This window comes from Hyla sarda, chromosome 8 (assembly GCF_029499605.1).
Source record: "Hyla sarda isolate aHylSar1 chromosome 8, aHylSar1.hap1, whole genome shotgun sequence".
In the NCBI taxonomy this organism is placed as follows: Eukaryota; Metazoa; Chordata; class Amphibia; order Anura; family Hylidae; genus Hyla; species Hyla sarda.
Window position 1 is genome coordinate 21,381,726 of NC_079196.1, and position 19,242 is coordinate 21,400,967.

The 19,242-nt window shown below is 45.5% G+C and overlaps 1 protein-coding gene across 2 annotated transcripts in view; it reads left to right on the forward strand.

The window, feature by feature from the left end:
* RAB3GAP1 (RAB3 GTPase activating protein catalytic subunit 1) overlaps nucleotides 1–19,242 on the forward strand; it is a 110,164-nt gene that overhangs the window by 18,359 nt on the left and 72,563 nt on the right. For both annotated transcript variants that reach the window (XM_056533222.1, XM_056533223.1), the window contains exons 6-8: nucleotides 8,065–8,181; nucleotides 14,840–15,005; nucleotides 16,008–16,107. In XM_056533222.1, coding sequence (XP_056389197.1) covers nucleotides 8,065–8,181; nucleotides 14,840–15,005; nucleotides 16,008–16,107 — 383 coding nt within the window. The remainder of the gene's footprint in view (nucleotides 1–8,064; nucleotides 8,182–14,839; nucleotides 15,006–16,007; nucleotides 16,108–19,242) is intronic.

The window sequence follows — 19,242 nt, forward strand, 5'->3', positions numbered from 1 at the left end:
CACCACTGTTTGGGTTTGTCCCTTTCAGGGTCCATTCGGCGACAAACAATGGAGCAGAACATACCCTTTGCACAACTATCACCGTTGGGTTCCGAGGGATCCCATTGACTTGAATGGCGTTTGTAGGGCGTCCATTATTTTAGAGGAATTCAGCGTAGAAAAAATATCTGACATGCAGTATTTTTTCCTCCACTCAACTAACGTCCTTCTAACAGGTTGAGTGAATGGAACTCCCCTTGGCAGACCTTAACGGTTGTGTGCTCGTAGTCTAAGGCAGTGTTTCCCAACTAGGGTGCCTCCAGCTGTTGTAAAACTACAACTCCCAGCATGCCCGGACAGCCGAAGGCTGTCCGGGCATGCTGGGAGTTGTAGTTTTGCAAGAGCTGGAGGCACCCTGGTTGGGAAACACTGGTCTAAGGTATACAGTAGACAGGCCAGTGAATTACACTATTTGTAAAATGTTTAAAGGGGTACTCCACTGGAAAACTTTTTTTTTTTTAAATCAACTGGTGCCAGAAAGTTAAAGAGATTTGTAAATGACTTCTATTTAAAAATCTTAAATGGGCACTGTCATGAAATAAAAAAATTGATATGTTGTAGTACTTAAGTATTACAACATATCTTTAATATACTTTAATTAAAAAAAGTGATTTTAAACCAGTTTAAAATCACTTTTAAATTCGGCCACTAGGGGTCGCCCTCCTAGTGGCCGAATGCATTCGGCAGTGATGTCACTACTTAATTTCGACTCATTTAAGCCTGGCAGTGAGTCGAAATTCAGGCACTGCGGTGCTCGCTCCCGTCTGTCAATCAGACAGGCGGGAGCGAGCGCTTTGAAGGAAGTGGATGCACGCAGGCTCCCGGGGACAAGGTAAAGTATTATGTCGGGGGGGGGTTGCGTGTTCACCTATACAGTATGCCTCCAGTTTCCCCACTACAACTCCCAGCATGCCCTGACAGCCAATAGATCTCAGGACAAGCTGGGAGTTGTAGTGGGGAAACAGCTGGAGGGACACTGAATAGGTGAACGAAGGGGAGTGGGTTGAGCGGAGTGGCGGGGCCGGGGGGTTGCGGGCTGCGCGGCGGGGGTACTCTGAATGGGTGAACTAAGGGGGAGTGGGGAGTGGGTTGAGCGGCGCGACGGGGCGGGGGGGTTGCGGGCTGCTGTCACTGTTCTTTTGCCGGAAGGGGGGTTGCGGGCTGCTGTGACTGTTCTTCTGCCGGGGAGTGGGTTGAGCGGCGCGGCGGGGTTGTGGGCTGCGCGACGGGGAGCGGTATGTGCGGCGATCACAGATCCGGTGTTCACCTATACAGGGTGCCTCCAGTTGTTTCCCCACTACAACTCCCAGCATGCCCTGACAGCCAATAGATGTCAGGGCAAGCTGGGAGTTGCAGTGGGGAATCAGCTAGAGGCACCCTGTATAGGTGAACTAAGGGCGGAAGTGTCGGCCACAGCAGGCATCAGTGACGTGGTGCCTGCTGGGGAAGTCTGCCTGGCAGAGAGCACACTACCAGGCAGACAAAAAGGCATTTTTAATCTGTAAAAAAAAAAAAAAATGAAAGGCAGGAAGGGGGTTAGGGATAGATGGGTAATGGGCAGGGACAGAAAAAAGAAAAAAAAAGTGATGGTGGGAGCTACACTTTAACCTTTCCAATACTGCTGTATGTTCCAGAGGAAGTCCTTTTCTGTTTCCTTTCTGTCTGACCACAGTGCTCTATGCTGACCTCTGCTGTTCATTTTAGGAACTGTCCAAAGTAGGAGCAAATCCCCATAGCAAACCTATCCTGCTCCAGACAGTTGCTAAAATGGACAGAGGTGTCAGCAGAGAGCACTGTGGTCAGACACAAAGGAAATTCAAAAAGAAAAGAACTTCCTCTGTGGTATACAGCAGCTGATAAGCACTGGAAGGATTAAGATTTTTTAAACAGAAGTAATTTACAAATCTGTTTAACTTTCTGGCACCAGTTGATTTTAAAAAATAAAATAAAAAATGTTTTCCAGGGGAGTACGCCTTTAATAAACAATAAAAATTCCATTATACGATTAAAAAAATAATGTGAATAAAATAACGATAACATTTTTTTTGATAAAAAAAAATTCTGAGCCCAGTGATTGGCTGCAGTGCCATGTGCTCAGTATATGGGGAAGTCATTGTAGCACCTCTACTGGGGGAAACAGGAATGGCATTGGTGCTGGAACAGTAGTAAGCTGAGTCGTTTAAAAAAAAAAAAAAAAGCCAGAAAATTTAAAATGTCACACAGGGGAGTATAGAGAAGGCTTAGGAGCTCAGAAAAATGTTGGGTGCTGGTGGTGTTACACAGCTTACCCACCCCCTCCCCCCCTGCACTGGCTGAGAACAGAGATATCTCCAGTCCTGGCTGTTTAAAGGGGTACTCCGGTGGAAAACTTTGTTTTTTTAATCAACTGGTGCCAGAAAGTTAAACAGATTTGTAAATTACTTCTATAAAAAAAAAATCTTAATCCTGCCAGTACTTATTAGCTGCTGAGTACTACAGAGGAAATTCTTTTCTTTTTGAAACACAGTGCACTCTGCTGACATCATGACCACAGTGCTCTCTGCTGACCTCTCTGTCCATTTTTAGAACTGTCCAGAGTAGGAGAAAATCCCCATAGCAAACATATGCTGCTCTTGACAGTTCCTAAAATGGACAGCAGAGGTCAGCAGAGAGCACTGTGCTTGTGATGTCAGCAGAGAGCTCTGTGTTCCAAAAATAAAATTATTTCCTCTGTAGTATTCAGCAGCTAATAAGTACTGGAAGGATTAAGATTTTTTGATAGAAGTCATTTAAAAAATGTGTTTAACTTTCTGGCACCAGTTGATAAAAATAAATAAATAAATAAATAAAGTTTTCCACCGGAGTACCCCTTTAACATCTTAGATCTCTGTCCCTTCACCGAGTGGTTAACATGGCAGCCAGGGACCTAGAGAGAGCACGCAGTTACTTGTAGTCTGCTTACAGCCATCTGACACATGTGATCATGTCATTATTGTGTCCTGAATTTTTGCTATTTCAGTTACTGAATTACCTATTTTAGAGCTTTATTTTTCCCCATTTAAAACAGTGTTATCTTTATTGTGGTTGATGCTCTGCACCAAATCCTCAATACAGATATTAACCTAAAGGTACTACTTCAAAACGTATAAGTATCTGATCGTTGTGCGTTCGACCTCTGACACTTCCTGTGATCTCCAGAACGGGGCCCCGTCTCTCCTCGTGCATGGAGCTACGTGTTGGTTAGGGGATAAGCTTTAAAGAAGCAGAGTACCCTTTTAAAGGGGTACTCCGACACCGCATAACATTTTTTTTTTTATCCTGTACTTTTTGGGTGAGCAGTTGCTCAGTACTATTAGTATTTCCAGAATGCATTTCTTTCCCTCAGCTCTTCATCATAGTCCTCCTACCCTGCCAAATCCTCTTCCACAGCATTCCTGCCAGTTCCCTGCCCAGAGCTTCTGCAGAACATTTCATGTCACTGGAGACTAGCTCTCCACACAACAAGTCTGCAAAAGCTGCTGCATTCAATCTCTGTCTGCTCCTCTGCCTGTGGCATTGTTCACCACAAGGCAGCATGCTGTAAACACAACTTATTCCCCCCAATAATATTATATATGGGTGTATAACATGGAGATGGTAATGTAGGCTGAAGGGGCTGGTTAGGTGATGACATCACTCAGTGGGCAGGGCTAGAGCTCAGAGACAAGATCCAGCCTCTCCTCCTGAGCCAGCAAAAGATGATGCTTTACCTTTGGAGAGAGGGAGGAGTTGGGGAGCTGCTGAGACAACGCCACACCGATAATGAGAGGACTACACAACTTCCTGTCAGGTGAGATAGGAGCTGGGGAGCTGCTTAGCAAATACCACACTGACAATGAGGGGAATACACAACTTTCTGTCAGAAGAGAGGAAGAGGAGCCAATAGTTAGTGATAACACTATATTAGTTAGTTATATATCTTGGGTTGATAGTCTTTAAATACAATTTTCTAAAATCTGAATACCCCCTTTAAAAGATAAATTATGATTGACAGCAGTCACCACCAGAGGGAGCTTTTTGCGTACGTCCTATACATTGAATTCAGTAATAACACAATATGCATGAAGCTTCTCCTAGGGTTGTTTGTAGGCAAATGTACAGCTATGCAGAGGATTTGGAGCTCTGTGTTAAGCCATACCAGTGTAAACACAGATTAAACGAACAGAATGTTGTGTACATTAATAGTATTTCTCTGTTCTCCTCTGTTTTCTTTACTTTTAAGAGGTTAAAAAGCCCATTTCTGTACACTCCAATAGGCAGTTCTAAGTTAATAGATCATCTGTTCAGGATCCTCATCTCCTGTCCTGTCCTGCATTACAAGGTCCGTACACAATGTAAATGGGTAATGTGTAATGCTTCATTTCCCCTGTGGTGGCGCTGCAGGGTAACTGAATGGGTTTTCTCAGATTACAGTTCATTGGTCGAGTCAGAGAACAGTGGACATATTGTGATCTATGTCAAACCATCTTTCTAACAAGTAAGGTTTGTCCAGTGCATAATTCATTTAAGAAAATATGTTTTTTAAAGAGGTTGCCCCACTGGGAAAATGCAGCCCCTATCTACAGGATAAGTGTATGATTGTAGGGGGGTTCAACTGCTGGGACCCTTCCCTACAATCTGAGTGGTCCATCTGAATATTCAGGACCCATATAAAGCGGTGTTTCCTAACCAATGTGCCTCCAGCTGTTGTAAAACTACAACTCCCAGTATTCCCGGAGTTGTAGTTTTGCAACAGCTGGAAGCCCCCTAGTTGGGAAACACTGCTGTCTTAATGGTGCAACCTCTTTGATAACAAATAATTAGCCATGATATCTTAAGTCACATAACTAGAACCTCATTGCAGTTTTGGTGTGTCATGTGACAACTTAACCCTTGACAGCTGTTCCCAAATCTGTCGCCCCCATCATGCTCTGACAGCCCCAACAGGGCATAGTTTTTTTTTAACAGCTGGAGAGCCACAGATTAGAGAACACTGCTAAGGCCATTATGGGAGTTGTAGTTGTGCAACAGCTGGAGAGCCACCGGTGGGGGAACACTGCTAAGGCCATTATGGGAGTTGTAGTTGTGCAACAGCTGGGGAGCCACCGGTGGGGGAACACTGCTAAGGCCATTATAGAAGTTGTAGTTGTGCAACAGCTGGAGAGCTACAGGTGGGGGAACACTGCTAAGGCCATGATGGGAGCTGTAGTTGTGCAACAGCTGGAGAGCCACAGGTGGGGGGAACACTGCTAAGGCCATTATGGGAGTTGTAGTTGTGCAACAGCTGGAGAGCCACAGGTGGGGGAACACTGCTTAGGCCATTATGGGAGTTGTAGTTGTGAAACAGCTGGAGAGCCACAGGTGGGGGAACACTGCTAAGGCCATTATGGGAGTTGCAGTTGTGCAACAGCTGGAGAGCCACAGGTGGGGGGACACTGCTAAGGCCATGATGGGAGTTGTAGTTGTGCAACAGCTGGAGAGCTACAGGTGGGGGAACACTGCTAAGGCCATTATGGGAGTTGTAGTTGTGCAACAGCTGGAGAACCACAGGTGGAGGAACACTGCTAAGGCCATTATAGAAGTTGTAGTTGTGCAACAGCTGGAGAGCCACAGGTGGGGGAACACTGCTAAGGCCATGATGGGAGTTGTAGTTGTGCAACAGCTGGAGAGTCCACAGGTCTAGGAAACACTATGTTACACAATTCTAAACAGTGCTGCCCCATTGAGATTCTACTCCACCACCCCACCCTGCATCAGACATTATACACACTAAATCCTATAGAGAACTATCCCTCGACTTGTTCCATATGCCTTGCGTCTATACCAGAAATTAACATCTTGACATGTCACCTCTGCCCACGATGTAAAACTACCTGAGGCGATGCGTTATCACTGCCTGTGGCAATACGGTATAATTGAGCCTGGATACAAGTGGAAGGTGATGCGACGGGTCATCTGCTAAATTACGGCTCATTAATGCCGCCATTGACAGCTGTTGGCTGCTCTCCTCTGTTACTCTATGGCTGCAATATTAAATCTTTGAATTTTTTCTTAAAATTTCTAAAGCTTATTGAGATAGGTCTGTTACGCTCCCCCCAGTGCGGCTCTGTCCCAACTAATGTACTGGACATTATGGCAGAATGCCTTGTGCTGAGTGCTGCCGCCTTGTGCCCTCTCCTGTATATAATACATACCGTATTTTTCGCCATATAGGATGCTCCGGCACATAAGACGCACCCAATTTTAAAAGAGGAAAATCAAGAATACAATGTAAAGTATAGGACAGTGGTCTTCAACCAGTGGACCTCCAGATGTTGCAAAACTACAACTCCCAGCATGCCCGGACAGCCAACGGCTGTCCGGGCATGCTGGGAGTTGTAGTTTTGCAACATCTGGTGGTCCGCCGGTTGAATATCACTGGTATCCGTCACCGCTTGTCACCGCTACACTGGATGTCGCCCTCCATCGCTGTCGCCGTGCCTCCGGGGTGTCCCCGTCGCTCCGGAACGTCTCTTCTGCCCGGTATCCTCGCTGTCCGTCACCGCCATCACGTCGCTACGCACACTGCTCCTATTGGATGATGGGACGACCTGCACAACGACATAATGACGACGAAGGAGAGCACCCGCCATGCAGGGGATCCCGGCACGGAGCAGACACCGAGGAGGCAGGTAAGGTCCCTCCCGGTGCAGCCGGGTTAGTGTCACTTTCCCTTCAGATGCGGCGGTCAGCTTTGATCGCCACGTCTGAAGGGTTAATACAGGGCATCATTGATGGCCGCCGGGACCGACCTGATAGGACAGGGTTTTAATGTGTATTCGCCATATAAGACGCACCAACTCCCCCCCCCCCCCCCCCTGTTTTGGGGAAGAAACAGTGCGTCTTATACGGCGAAAAATGCGGTATGGTGTGGTGCACAACACTATGGTCAGGGCAAGAGGAGGTGACATACTGTATGACGTAAAGGATTCAGCAATGTTGCCCAAACAAATGATGCATTAGTATTGTGGGATCAGGAAATTAGGAGTTGGGGGAGAAGACAAATATTCTGGACAAAACTCTTTTGTTCTGCAGCATTTTCTATGTGTGTGACTTTTGCCTTGAACTTCATGCGCTCCATGTAATATATTTTTAATTTTTTTTTCTTTTTCTAAAGGTCTTTTTTATATAGATATTTTTTTTTATAGTTTTTTTTCTAAAAAACTGGAGGCAGTAGAAGTGAAACTGACCAAAATGAATAGTAAAATTCATTTTGGTCAGTTTCACTTCTACTGCCTCCAGCTGTGTCCTATGCCACATCAGACATTTAATGACTTCTGTTAACAGCCCTAATATCTCTTTTTCCTGATCAAACTTTTACGTTGATCAAAGGCCATCTTCTCTCTGATCTCCAATAAGATCATTCAGGGGAGGAGAGATAAGGTCTGAAGACATAACCTATACATCAACCTGCACTATATGGCAAAACAAGGAGGCTGTAGAAAAGAAACTAAGCAGAATTTTAGTAGAAACCTATGGAGAATAAGCATTTTGCATCATAAGAAGTAAATAATAATAAAAAAATAAAATAAAATAAAGGTATACCCTAGTATCCAAATGGATAATTAGAATTTGCACTACTGGTTGCAGTTTCACCACTGACATGCAGATGGCAGTGTTTCATCTATTTTTCTCTTCTTTCCATTTAAATGACAGGTTATTTAAGCAGCGTCTTTCTCCTGAGACACTTGATGACAATCCCATTGATCCTTTTACATAACGTGTGCGCCATTAGAAATGATCCGCGTAACATATATGTGATTGTTTAAAGTCGATACTTTCAACATGAGATCACAGATGCCAAAAGAAAAGGCAAAAAAAATGCTATTCAGGAAATCCGAAGCCGTAATGGTCCAATCACTTCACATTTTACTAGGGGGAAAAAACTGGGCCAGTATGATTAATGAGCCCGATGGCGCTGAGCTGCCTCCGAGGCATGAGAATGACACTAACTCTGCCGGTAATTACTATTATGCATCTTTTTTTCAGGTACGGCCTGCGTGAGTTTGTAGTCATTTCTCCAGCTGCTAATGATGCCGTGATCAGTGAATCCAAGTGCAATCTGCTCCTCAGCTCCGTGTCTATTGCTCTCGGAAATACCGGCTGGTGAGTACTAATACGAGTCGCATTAATAAGCCTCCATGCAGCCATTCACACATCGACTTTTATTAGTCTCTTAGTTGTGTGTGACTGATCTCACCTGCTGGTCGGTTGCTTTGAGTTATTGGGTATAAAACAGCAATTGGGGGGCTGTGTGAGATCCATTCACATTTTAAAGGGGTACTCCGGCCCTAATACATCTTATCCCCTGATGAAAGGATAGGGGATAAGATGTCTGATCGCAGGGGGTTCCGGCACTGGGGACCCCCGCAATCTGTCATTCAGCACCCACCTTTGCGAGCTCTCCGCAGCACTGGAGGCTCCGAGTGTGCAGCGTGATGACCACGGGGCCGGAGTATCGTGACTTCACTACTCGTCACGCTGAGTATCGTGATTTCACTACTCGTCACGCCCCGCCCTCTCAATGCAAGTGTATGGGAGGAGGCGTCATGGCCGTAAAGATCATGTTTACCTTAAAGGGGTACTCCGGTGGAAGTACTGCCAGAAAGTTAAACAGATTTGTAAATGACTTCTGTTAAAAAATCTTAATCCTTCCAGTACTTATTAGCTGCTGAATACTACAGAGGAAATTATTTTCTTTTTGGAACATAGAGCTCTCTGCTGACATCATGAGCACAGTGCTCTCTGATGACATCTATGTCCATTTTGGGAACTGTCCAGAGCAGCATATGTTTGCTATGGGGTTTTTCTCCTACTCTGGTGTCAGCAGAGAGCACTGTGCTTGTGATGTCAGCAGAGAGCTCTGTGTTTCAAAAAGAAAAGAATTTCCTCTGTAGTATTAAGCAGCTAATAAGTACTGGAAGGATTAAGATTATTTAATAGAAGTCATTTACAAATCTGTTTAACTTTCTGGCAACAGTTGATTTGAAATAATTTGTTTTCTACTTGTTCTCCACCGGAGTACCTCTTTAAAAAAAAAAAAAAAAAAAAAAAAAAAATGGTTGGTGACTTCTAAAGCAGAACTGCAACACCCCCTTTAAAGGAAATGTGTCATCAGAAAATGACCTATTGTTTAAAACAAGTTTTTATGTTAAATATAGTTTTTAAGAATATTTGGTGATTTTTTTTTTTTTTTTTTTTTTACTTTCTATTTTACTAATACATCTATATAATGTATTAATATTGAGACCTTGAAGTTTTCAGTCTGACAAAATGGGCCTAAAACTAAGCTGAGACTTCCCGTTCTGTCTGTGATGATAAGGAGGAGGCAGCTGGAAAATGATCTGTACAGAATTATAGTAAAAGCTGCCACCAGTTGGTAGAGAAGACAATAGATGAAGTTCACAGCTCAGCCTCCTCCTCCCAGTGGAGTGACCTTTGACAGAGCATGCCCAGAAGCCTTTTTTTTTTACATTTGTTACCTATGTCCTGCTATAAAGCACATCTCTAAATGCTGTTAAAAATAACTCCGGTAAGATGGCAGCCTTCATATTGATGTAAAATAATGAAGTATAAAATGAATTACAGACAGAAAATAGAAACAAATCAGGCTCTAATCAGAGAAAATAAAATCTAGGTGATTTGTTCACTTTACATCCCCCCTCCCCTATGATTTATAGTTACGTCACGGGTGGTAATATGTTAACGCGTAATTGCGTACATTTACGTAATTTCTGTTACCGGTCTCTGAAGTGATCACAGGAGCTCCTTGCTTAAAGGGGTACTCCGCCCCTAGACATTCAAAGGATAGGGGATAAGATGTCAGATCGCCGGGGTCCCGCTGCTGCAGCACCCCGCTATCATTACTGCGAGATCGCTCTGCACGTAATGACGGGCAATACAGGGGCCGGAACATTGTTACGTCACAGCTCCGCCCCTCGTGACGTCACGGCCCGCCCCCGTCAAGTCTATGGGAGGGGGCCCCCTGCCATAGACTTGCATTAAGGGGACGGGCCGTGATGTCATGAGGGGCGGAGCCATGACGTCACGCTGCTCCGGCCCCTGTATCGCCCGTCATTACGCACAGAGCGAACTCGCTCTGTGCTGTAATGATGGCAGGGTGCTGCAGCGGCGATCCCCGGGGTCCCCAGCAGCGGGACCGCGGCGATCTAACATCTTATCCCCTATACTTTGAATAGGGGATAAGATGCCAGGGGCAGAGTACCCCTTTAAGAGACGGTGAGAAATGGCTGCTATAAGCATCCAGGACTCACCTCTAATGCCAAGCAGTGGCGATCTTGCAGATGCCCTGCATTAGTCCTTTAGATCCTGTGATCAAAGTTGATCCCAGGATCTAAGGTTTAAAATTTTTGGTGTCTGTGGGTTCTGAGGGGGCTCATTGGGACCACCGCTAGGAAATTGTGGGGTCCAATCAGCTAGAATGACAGCCAGAGGTCATTTAACCTCCTCCGTGCTGTTTGATCGTAGCTCCAGGTATACAGGTAGCCTCAGCAACTTGGATAAATGGAGTACTGGTAACCCTGATCAATGATATAGCATTGTACAGTGTATACTATTAAATGATTGCATGTTATACTTAAAAAATTGTGGGGGAAAAAAATAATAATAATGATGAAAAAAAAATATAATAATAATAAAAAAAATATATATATCATATATATATATATATACCGTATTTTTCGCCCTATAGGACGCACTGGCATATAAGACGCACCCAATTTTAAAGGTGCAAAATATAGAAAAAAAAAAGATTCTGCACCCAACAGTGGTCTTCAACCTGCGGACCTCCAGATGTTGCAAAACTACAACTCCCAGCATGCCCGGACAGCCAACGGCTGTCCGGGCATGCTGGGAGTTGTAGTTTTGCAACATCTGGAGGTCCGCAGGTAGAAGACCACTGGATAGGAGTTAATACTCACGTGTCCCCGCCACTCTGGACCCGTCACCACTGCCCTGGATGTTGCTCCATCGCTGTCGCCGTGTCCCCGTGGTGTCCCCGACGCTCCGGACGTCTTCTTCCCCGGGATCCACGCTCTCTGTCCCAGTCATCATGTCGCTACGCACGCCGCTCCTATTGGATGACGGGACGGCATGTGTGATGACGTGATGACGTCGAAGGAGAGGGCCGCCATGCAGGGGATCCCGGCTCGGAGCAGACACCGAGGAGGCAGGTAAGGTCCCTCCCGGTGTCCTGTAAGCTGTTCGGGATGCCGCGATTTCACCGCGGCGGTCCCGAACAGCCCGACTGAGCAGCCGGGTTAGTGTCACTTTCGCTTTAGACGCGGCGGTCGGCTTTGATCGCCGCGTCTGAAGGGTTAATACAGGACATCACCGCGATCGGTGATGTCCTGTATTAGCCGCGGGTCCCAGCCGTTGATGGCCGCAGGGACCGACCCGATAGGATATATATATATATATATATATATATATATATATATATTAAATGTAAATAAACCCTCCTAATAAAAGTTAAAATCACCCCCCCTTTCTAATTTTTTACAGAAAATAATGTAAATAAAAATTACAAAAACTTATGTGGTATCACTGCGGAAATGTCAGTTATTAAAATTGTAAGTACGGCGTAAATGTAAGAAATATACCAAAGTCCAAAATTACTGAATTGCTGGATTTACATTATGTAAGGTTACACAACATTGCTTTAGTTCAGTAGTCTCCAAACTGGTGCCTTCCAGATGTTGCAAAACTACAACTCGCAGCATGCCCGGACAGCTGTCGGCTGTCCGGGCATGCTGGGATTTGTAGTTTTGCAACATCTGGAGGGCCACAGTTTGGAGACCTCTGCGTTTTGTCCATTGCTCTACACAACTTGTTACTCCTTAGCTGCTTGGTAACTACAACTCCCAGCATGCCCTTTACAGGTGCTATTTCCCCCCCTCTATGCATAGTCACTTCAGGCCTGGAGCGCGCAGCTGTGCGTCACAGTGGGTAGGAGCACCTATGTATAGTATAGTTTATTGCCATGTTCCACCTGCCCGGTGGCCGTCCGCTTGCTTGTTACTACATAACCACAGCTGAGCCCGATAGTGATTTGTGGATGAACTAAATATTTTACCGCAGGTCCCAGGGACTATAAATAACCCGGATACATTATTCTTTATTACGACAGCCACTTGAAATCCCCCAGGAGCTGTGCGGATGGCTGTCGCCCGAGGGCTGCTCCGTGTCCCAGTTAAATATGCACATATTTTATGGTATGAAAAGTTCCAGTATAGTGTTGTCACAAGGTATTGTCAGACAATGCATCACTTTACTTCTCCTTATTTAGGTTTCACCAGTTCCCAAATCTGCAGCGTCCTCACGCCGCAACCATTAACCCTTCGAGTGACCGGCGACAATTCTGAAAGGAACACAAATAGCTGGCGTGTTCCCTAGGAAGCATCGTACCTTTGCAGTTTAGTTTTAGGTGGCTCCTTTACTACGCAATTAAAAGGGGTTATCTGGCATTATATTTTATTTTTTAAGGGGTCAGATAAAGTTAAAGGAGTACTCCAGGATTATAAAACCTATCACCTATCCTAAGGATAGGGGATAATGTTCAGATCACAGGGGGTCCGACTTCTGCAACCCCCTGCGATCTCCCATACGGGGGGGGGGGGGGGGGTCCGCTTATGCGTCGGCAAGAGGAAGTGCGTCATCACGCACAAAACGGCTGTCTCTGTCCCGGACACCCCTGCCAACTGTACCATCCTGTATTGTCCTGTCGCTTTGCACCATTTAGTCTTCATAAACGGTGCAAAGCAACAGCACAAAGCAGGGGATGGTACAGTTGGCAGGGGCGTTCAGAACAGCGACAGCTGTTTTGTGCACGATGATGCACATCCTCTTGCCGACGCTTGTGCGTCTGCAAGAGGAAGTGCGTCATCACGCACAAAACAGCTGTCGCTGTCCCGGACACCCCTGCCAACTGTACCATCCTGTTTAGTCCTGTCGCTTTGCACCATTTAACCTTCATAAACGGTGCAAAGCAACAGGACAAAACAGGGGATGGTACAGTTGTCGGGGGCGTTTGGAACAGCGACAGCTGTTTTGTGTGTGATGATGCACATCCTCTTGCCGACGCTTGTGCGTCTGCAAGAGGAAGTGCATCATCACGCACAAAACTGCTGTCACTGCCAACTGTACCATCCCCTGTTTTGTCCTGTTGATTTGTACCGTTTATGAAGATTAAAGATTTATCCCGCTGTGGTTTGCTGCTACTTTCTTTTTTGCCATTTCAAGTTGAGCACCACCTGTACAGCCCATTGGTGGTGATCGGTGCGGTATCTTGCTTCTGTTCACAGTGTAAATAGAGGAAGTGCGTCATGACGCACAAAACTGCTGTCGCTGTCCCGGACGCCCCTGCCAACTGTACCATCCCCTGTTTTGTCCTGTTGCTTTGCCCCATTTAATCTTCATAAACGGTGCAAAGCAAGAGGACAAAACGGGATGGTACAGTTGGCAGGGGCGTTCGGAACAGCGACAGCTGTTTTGTGCGCGATGATGCACATCCTCTTGCCGACGCTTGTTCGTCTGCAAGAGGAAGTGCGTCATCACGCACAAAACGGCTGTCACTGCCAACTGTGCCATCCCCTGTTTTGTCCTGTTGCTTTGCACCGTTTATGAAAATTAAAGATTTATCCCACTGTGGTTTGCTGCTACTTTCTTTGTTGCCATTTCAAGTTGAGCACCACCTGTACAGCCAATCGGTGGTGATCGGTGCGGTATCTTGCTTCTGTTCACGGTGTAAATAGAGGAAGTGCTTCATCACGCACAAAACAGCTGTCGCTGTCCCGGACACCCCTGCCAACTGTACCATCCTGTTTTGTCCTGTCGCTTTGCACCATTTAATCTTCATAAACGGTGCAAAGCAACAGGACAAAACAGGGGATGGTAAAGTTGGCAGGGGCGTTCGGAACAGCGACAGCTGTTTTGTGCGTGATGTTGCACATCCTCTTGCCGACGCTTGTGCGTCATCACGCACAAAACTGCTGTCGCTGCCAACTGTAGCTTCCCCTGTTTTGTCCTGTTGCTTTGAACTATTTTATGAAGATTAAAGATTTCGCCCGCTGTGGTTTGCTGCTACTTGCTTTGCCATTTCAAGTTGAGCACCACCTGTACAGCCAATCAGTGGTGATCGGTGCAGAATCTTGCTTCTTTTTACAGTGTAAATAGATGCCACCTACGCAGTGACCGAGTTTCTTACATTGATTTATAGTTGTAGTTTTGCAGCAGACACACCACTGGGAAAGCGCTGGATCATGCAGTGGTCTGTCTTGACCGCAGTGTTTGAAATGCTAATTTTTTTTTATTATTTTGTACTATGGTTTCATAACTGAGTGTCCGACAATTTTTGCCAGACTCCACCTTGCCCTATGATGATATCTGCAGAATAAGCTACTTGTTATGTTTTCTCATCGCCCGCTGGGCTTTTATGCTGCTATATTCTGCTTTATTCCCGGCACATGTGAGATTGCAGTACCTGGTGCTTCCACCTCGTATTGTGAAATCAGAGCGGCTGCCGTGGGGACCCACAGGACTGTGCCGATAGAAGTGACAGGAGTCTGCTGTCACCGCGATACTGTGATGAGAAGGGACTGTAAGCCACCCACCTACCGAACATAGCTGCGTGGCCCAGGGAGAGTTGCCATGTTTATTATGTCCTTCCACATAAAGCCACGTGAATTTTCCTGGTGGAGAATGGGAAGAAATATTAATGATGGTGTTTTTTTTTGTTTTTTTACAGTCAGGTCCCACTCTTTGTGCAAACTCATCAGAAATGGAGGAAACTCTACGTAGGCGAGTGCCAGGGACCGGGTGTACGCACAGACTTCGAGATGGTGCATTTGAGGAAAGTGCCGAATCAGTACACACATCTGTCAGGACTTATGGACATCTTCAAGTCCAAAATTGTACGTATGCTTTTTGTCTAATTAGGTTGTGGGTATATCTAGGGTTATCTAAGTAAGACTGAAGAAGGTATTGTTTCTCCTTATGGAGAGCGCCAAACAGGTTTAAAATAAATAATATATGCAAAGTAGCATATATATATGCAAAGCAGCAAAAATAATATATGCAAAGTAGCTCTCATCCAGAGGGAAGACTGAGTGATTTCTGGTGCTACCCATTGGAGCGAACATCCTTGCAAGTCCTGTTGTCATCAGAGTGCAAGCTGTCTTCCTTCTGGAGGAGACCTTCTTTGCATATTTATACAGTGAAACCCCCCCCCTCCCGACCTACGATGGCCCCGACATACGATCAGTTCAACATACGATGGCCTCTCAAAGGCAACATCAACATACGATGCTTTTGTATGTCGGGGCCATCGCATAAACGGCTATCCGGCAGCACAGACTGCTTCAGCTGCCACCGGATAGCCGTTTACGGTGCCCCGTGTGGTCCGGTGACGATCACTTACCTGTCCTCGGGGCTCCGGCGTGCTGATAACAACCGGGACCCCGCAAATACAAAGCTTCACAGATCGGGAGCCGGCCACAGACGTAAATATACGTCCGTGGTTGTTACGGGGTTAAGCGAGTGTTTCTCAACCAGGGTGGCTCCAGCTGTTGCAAAACTACAACTCCCAGCATGCCCTGTCCGGGCATGCTGGGAGTTGTAGTTTTGCAACAGCTGGAGACACCCTGGTTGGGAAACACTGCATTGAGCAAATGTAGCTTGGTCCTTGAGACCCAATCTAGATGACTGGAGCAGCAGTATGTACATGGGACAATGGATGTGCAAAACATGGAGACCAATCCCAGTAAACCCACAACTGCAGCGATTGTGATTGCTTATTGGCGTTTTATACGATTTTTTTTCTCATAATGTTATTTCGATTCTAGATTTACTTCTGTGTGATAAAGAGCAGTATTCCTGCTTTCTTTTAAGAAAACCCTTGTCTCTTGTACTTTTAGGGATGTCCACTTACTGCATTGCCTCCCGTAAACATTGCCATCCGCTTCACGTACGTCCTGCAGGACTGGCAGCAGTATTTTTGGCCTCAGCAGCCCCCAGGTAAGAAAACCTGCACCTCTCTCAGGTTGAACAGACTCTTCCTGAGTATTCCCAAAGATAAGCAAAAAGGAGGGAATTTATCAAGATCAGCATGCCGGTTTTCTGGTGTAGGCATTGATAAATTCCACCTAAAATGTTAAAGGGGTTATCCAGAAATCGAAAAACAGAGATTTAATTTATTTCAAAGACCGCTCCCTGTCTGTCTCCAGGTTGGGTGTGGTTCTGCAGCTCAATTCCATTGAAGTGAATGGAGCCAAGTTGTAATACCACACCCAAAGTGGAGACAGCAGGGAGCTATCATTGAAAGATATCAGGTCTGTTTTTCGATTCCTTAATAACCCCTTTAAATGGGCACTGTCCGATACAAAAACTTTTGATATGTTGTAAAGCATGCAAAACTAATAGGTTTTGTAATTGCTTTCATTAGAAAATTTTTAGTATTTCATACTACTGAAAAATCCAGTCAAACAACTGCCCCCCTGCCTGCTTGGACACATACTAGTCCTGCTGTGTCCATGAGTCATCACCTATGTCATGGACACACTTCCTTGATTGACAGCTGTGAGTGCAGGAAAAATCCTCCCACTGTCAGCTTGTGTCCCGCTACTGTCAGTGAGGACAAGCTGGGAGTTGTAGTTTTGCTAATGCTAGGGGAGATGTGAGCAGACAGCATACTGAGGGAGGGGGCGGAGACCTGCAGTGAGGCCACACCCCTCCCTTTGAGAGGAATTCAGACTAGTGAGCTAAATTAAAAGTGTAATAAAAAAATAAAAGGAACTATCCAGAGCAGGAGAGGTTTGCTATGGGGATTTGCTCCTGCTTTGGACAGTTCCTGACATGGACAGATGTGTCAGCAGACAGCACTGTGGTCAGACTGAAAAGAACTACACAACTTCCTCTGGAGAATACAGCAGCTGATAATTACAGGTAGGATTAAGATTTTTTAATAGAAGTGATTAACAAATCTGAGTACCCTTTTAAAACATGACTAGGCAAAATAGCCGAAACATGTCTACAGAGGGGTGTCTGGTTTGGTTAATGCCCCTAGTCATATTTCAAGACTCCCTTACGGGTCAGACATTGACTTATAAGAAGCTACCTGCAGGTGGCACTAGCGAGACAGGTATCTTCTTTCTAAAGGAGAGCTGATTTACATACGTTCTAAGAAGTACACAGCACTTGTTCAGGCTCCTTAGTAAATGATGAATAGACTGGACCTTTAGACCTACATCTTCTGTTCCTTTCTTGGGTTTCTCATCTTGTTCTCTGTTTGTACAATTCGAATAGATGTTTTACATATGCAAAGTGAAAAAGAAAAACAAAGAAATTGGTTATCAACCTTAATAGACTCAATTACTGTTAAGTTTTGTGAGTATTGTTAAGCGTGTTCTCAGGTTAAAGTGTAATTGTCTTGCTATGTCTTGTTATTACTTTTTATTCATGTATAAATCAGTTCTACATGTAAGTATATGAGACTTTGTTATTTATTAGGGGAAAGTGAAAAATTTTCTCACTTTTCTGAAGTGTGTTGTTCCCCTTTACCATGTGTTAAAGGGGTACTCCGCCCCTAGACATCTTATCCTCTATCCAAAGGATCGCGGGGGTCCCGCCGCTGGGGATCTCAGCAGTCTCTGCTGCGGCACGACAGACATCTTGATGACTGGTGATGCAGGGTGGAGTCTCGTGATGTCACAACCACGCCCTGCTCGTGATGTCACGCCCATGCCCCCTCAATGCAAGTCTATGGGAGGGGGCGTGACGGCCGTCACGCCCCCTCCCATAGACTTGCATTGAGGGGGGCGTGGCCGTGACGTCTCAACGAAGTCACAAACCTCCGGCACTGCACCCAATGCTCTGAACGAACGCCAGGTGCAGCAGGAAGATCGCGGGGGTCCCTTTGGATAGGGGATAAGATATCTAGGGGCGGAATACCCCTTTTAATGCTTTTTATCCACCTAGACTAAATGCGAATGAGTGGGGAGGGGGATGCAGCTGCAGAAGTATCTCTATGTGCTGTGAGAGGGAGGAGGGGGGTCACATGACATCAGCCTGTGTGAGAAAGAGAAGGGGGAGACATATGATTAGCTCAGAGCATGCAGCACAGCTCTGACATCACACCAGGAAGACCCGCCCCCACTAAGTAAGGGTCCAGAAGTGGGATCCAATTAACCAGCTTGTCGCTACAATCTAGAAAACAGATACTTTTAATGCCGGATCGGTATTTTAAATGACAATAAAATAAGGTGACCGTGAATTGATGTGCTGATATAACCTAGCTCCGCTTTTTTTTTTTTTTTTTCCCCTCCTTTTTTGTGGACTTTGTGAGACAAGTAGCTGATTTATCACATCACAGAAAATAGATTAACAAGACGCCTGTTTACCAAGGTCTCACTTTTTCTGCAAAAAAGGTGACAGCTCGGCGGAGAGGTGATGTCTGGGAGAGCGTAAGTGGTTTCAGCAATTTGCTGCAATTGTATTTATTGGTAACGAAGTGAAGTGAAGACTTATGCTTCAGTTTGGTTTCTCTTGACCTCTACAATTTAGTGAAGGTCAGATTAGAGGTCATGCGATGAATTCTGGTTACGTACCCTCTTGACGACTGGTCGCCTATTTTCTGGAATTAAATGTTGTGACCTCCACGTTTACAGAATTGATAAGGATAGGCCATTATATAGTCAGACTCCTGGCACCCTCGCAGTTATCTGATTGAAGGGGTGGTGGCACTCATGATCAATGTTGATTTTGTGCTCATACCTGCCTTTCTGTACTATTAGCACTGCCGCTACAAGGTACTGCAGTGTAGCCACTTTCAGATGAATGGAACAAGGCTCCATTACCTTGCATCAAAGCTTTTAAAAGTATGGTGAGTGTCCATGTTTTCTGAATGAAAAGAAGGGGTAAGCCGCTGCCAGACTCCTATGGCAACAGTTTATCAATCTGAGAACAAAAGGATCGAGCAGTAGAAATGTAACATGCCTGATCCTTATCTCCCCTGACTTAATCTTAAAGGGGTACTCCGGACCTTTTTTCTTTTAAATCAACTGGTGGCAGAAAGTTAAACATATTTGTAAATTAGGTTTGTAATAAAGAGAAGAGCACCAGGCACTGTCTACTCGACTGTGAGTCAGATTATCC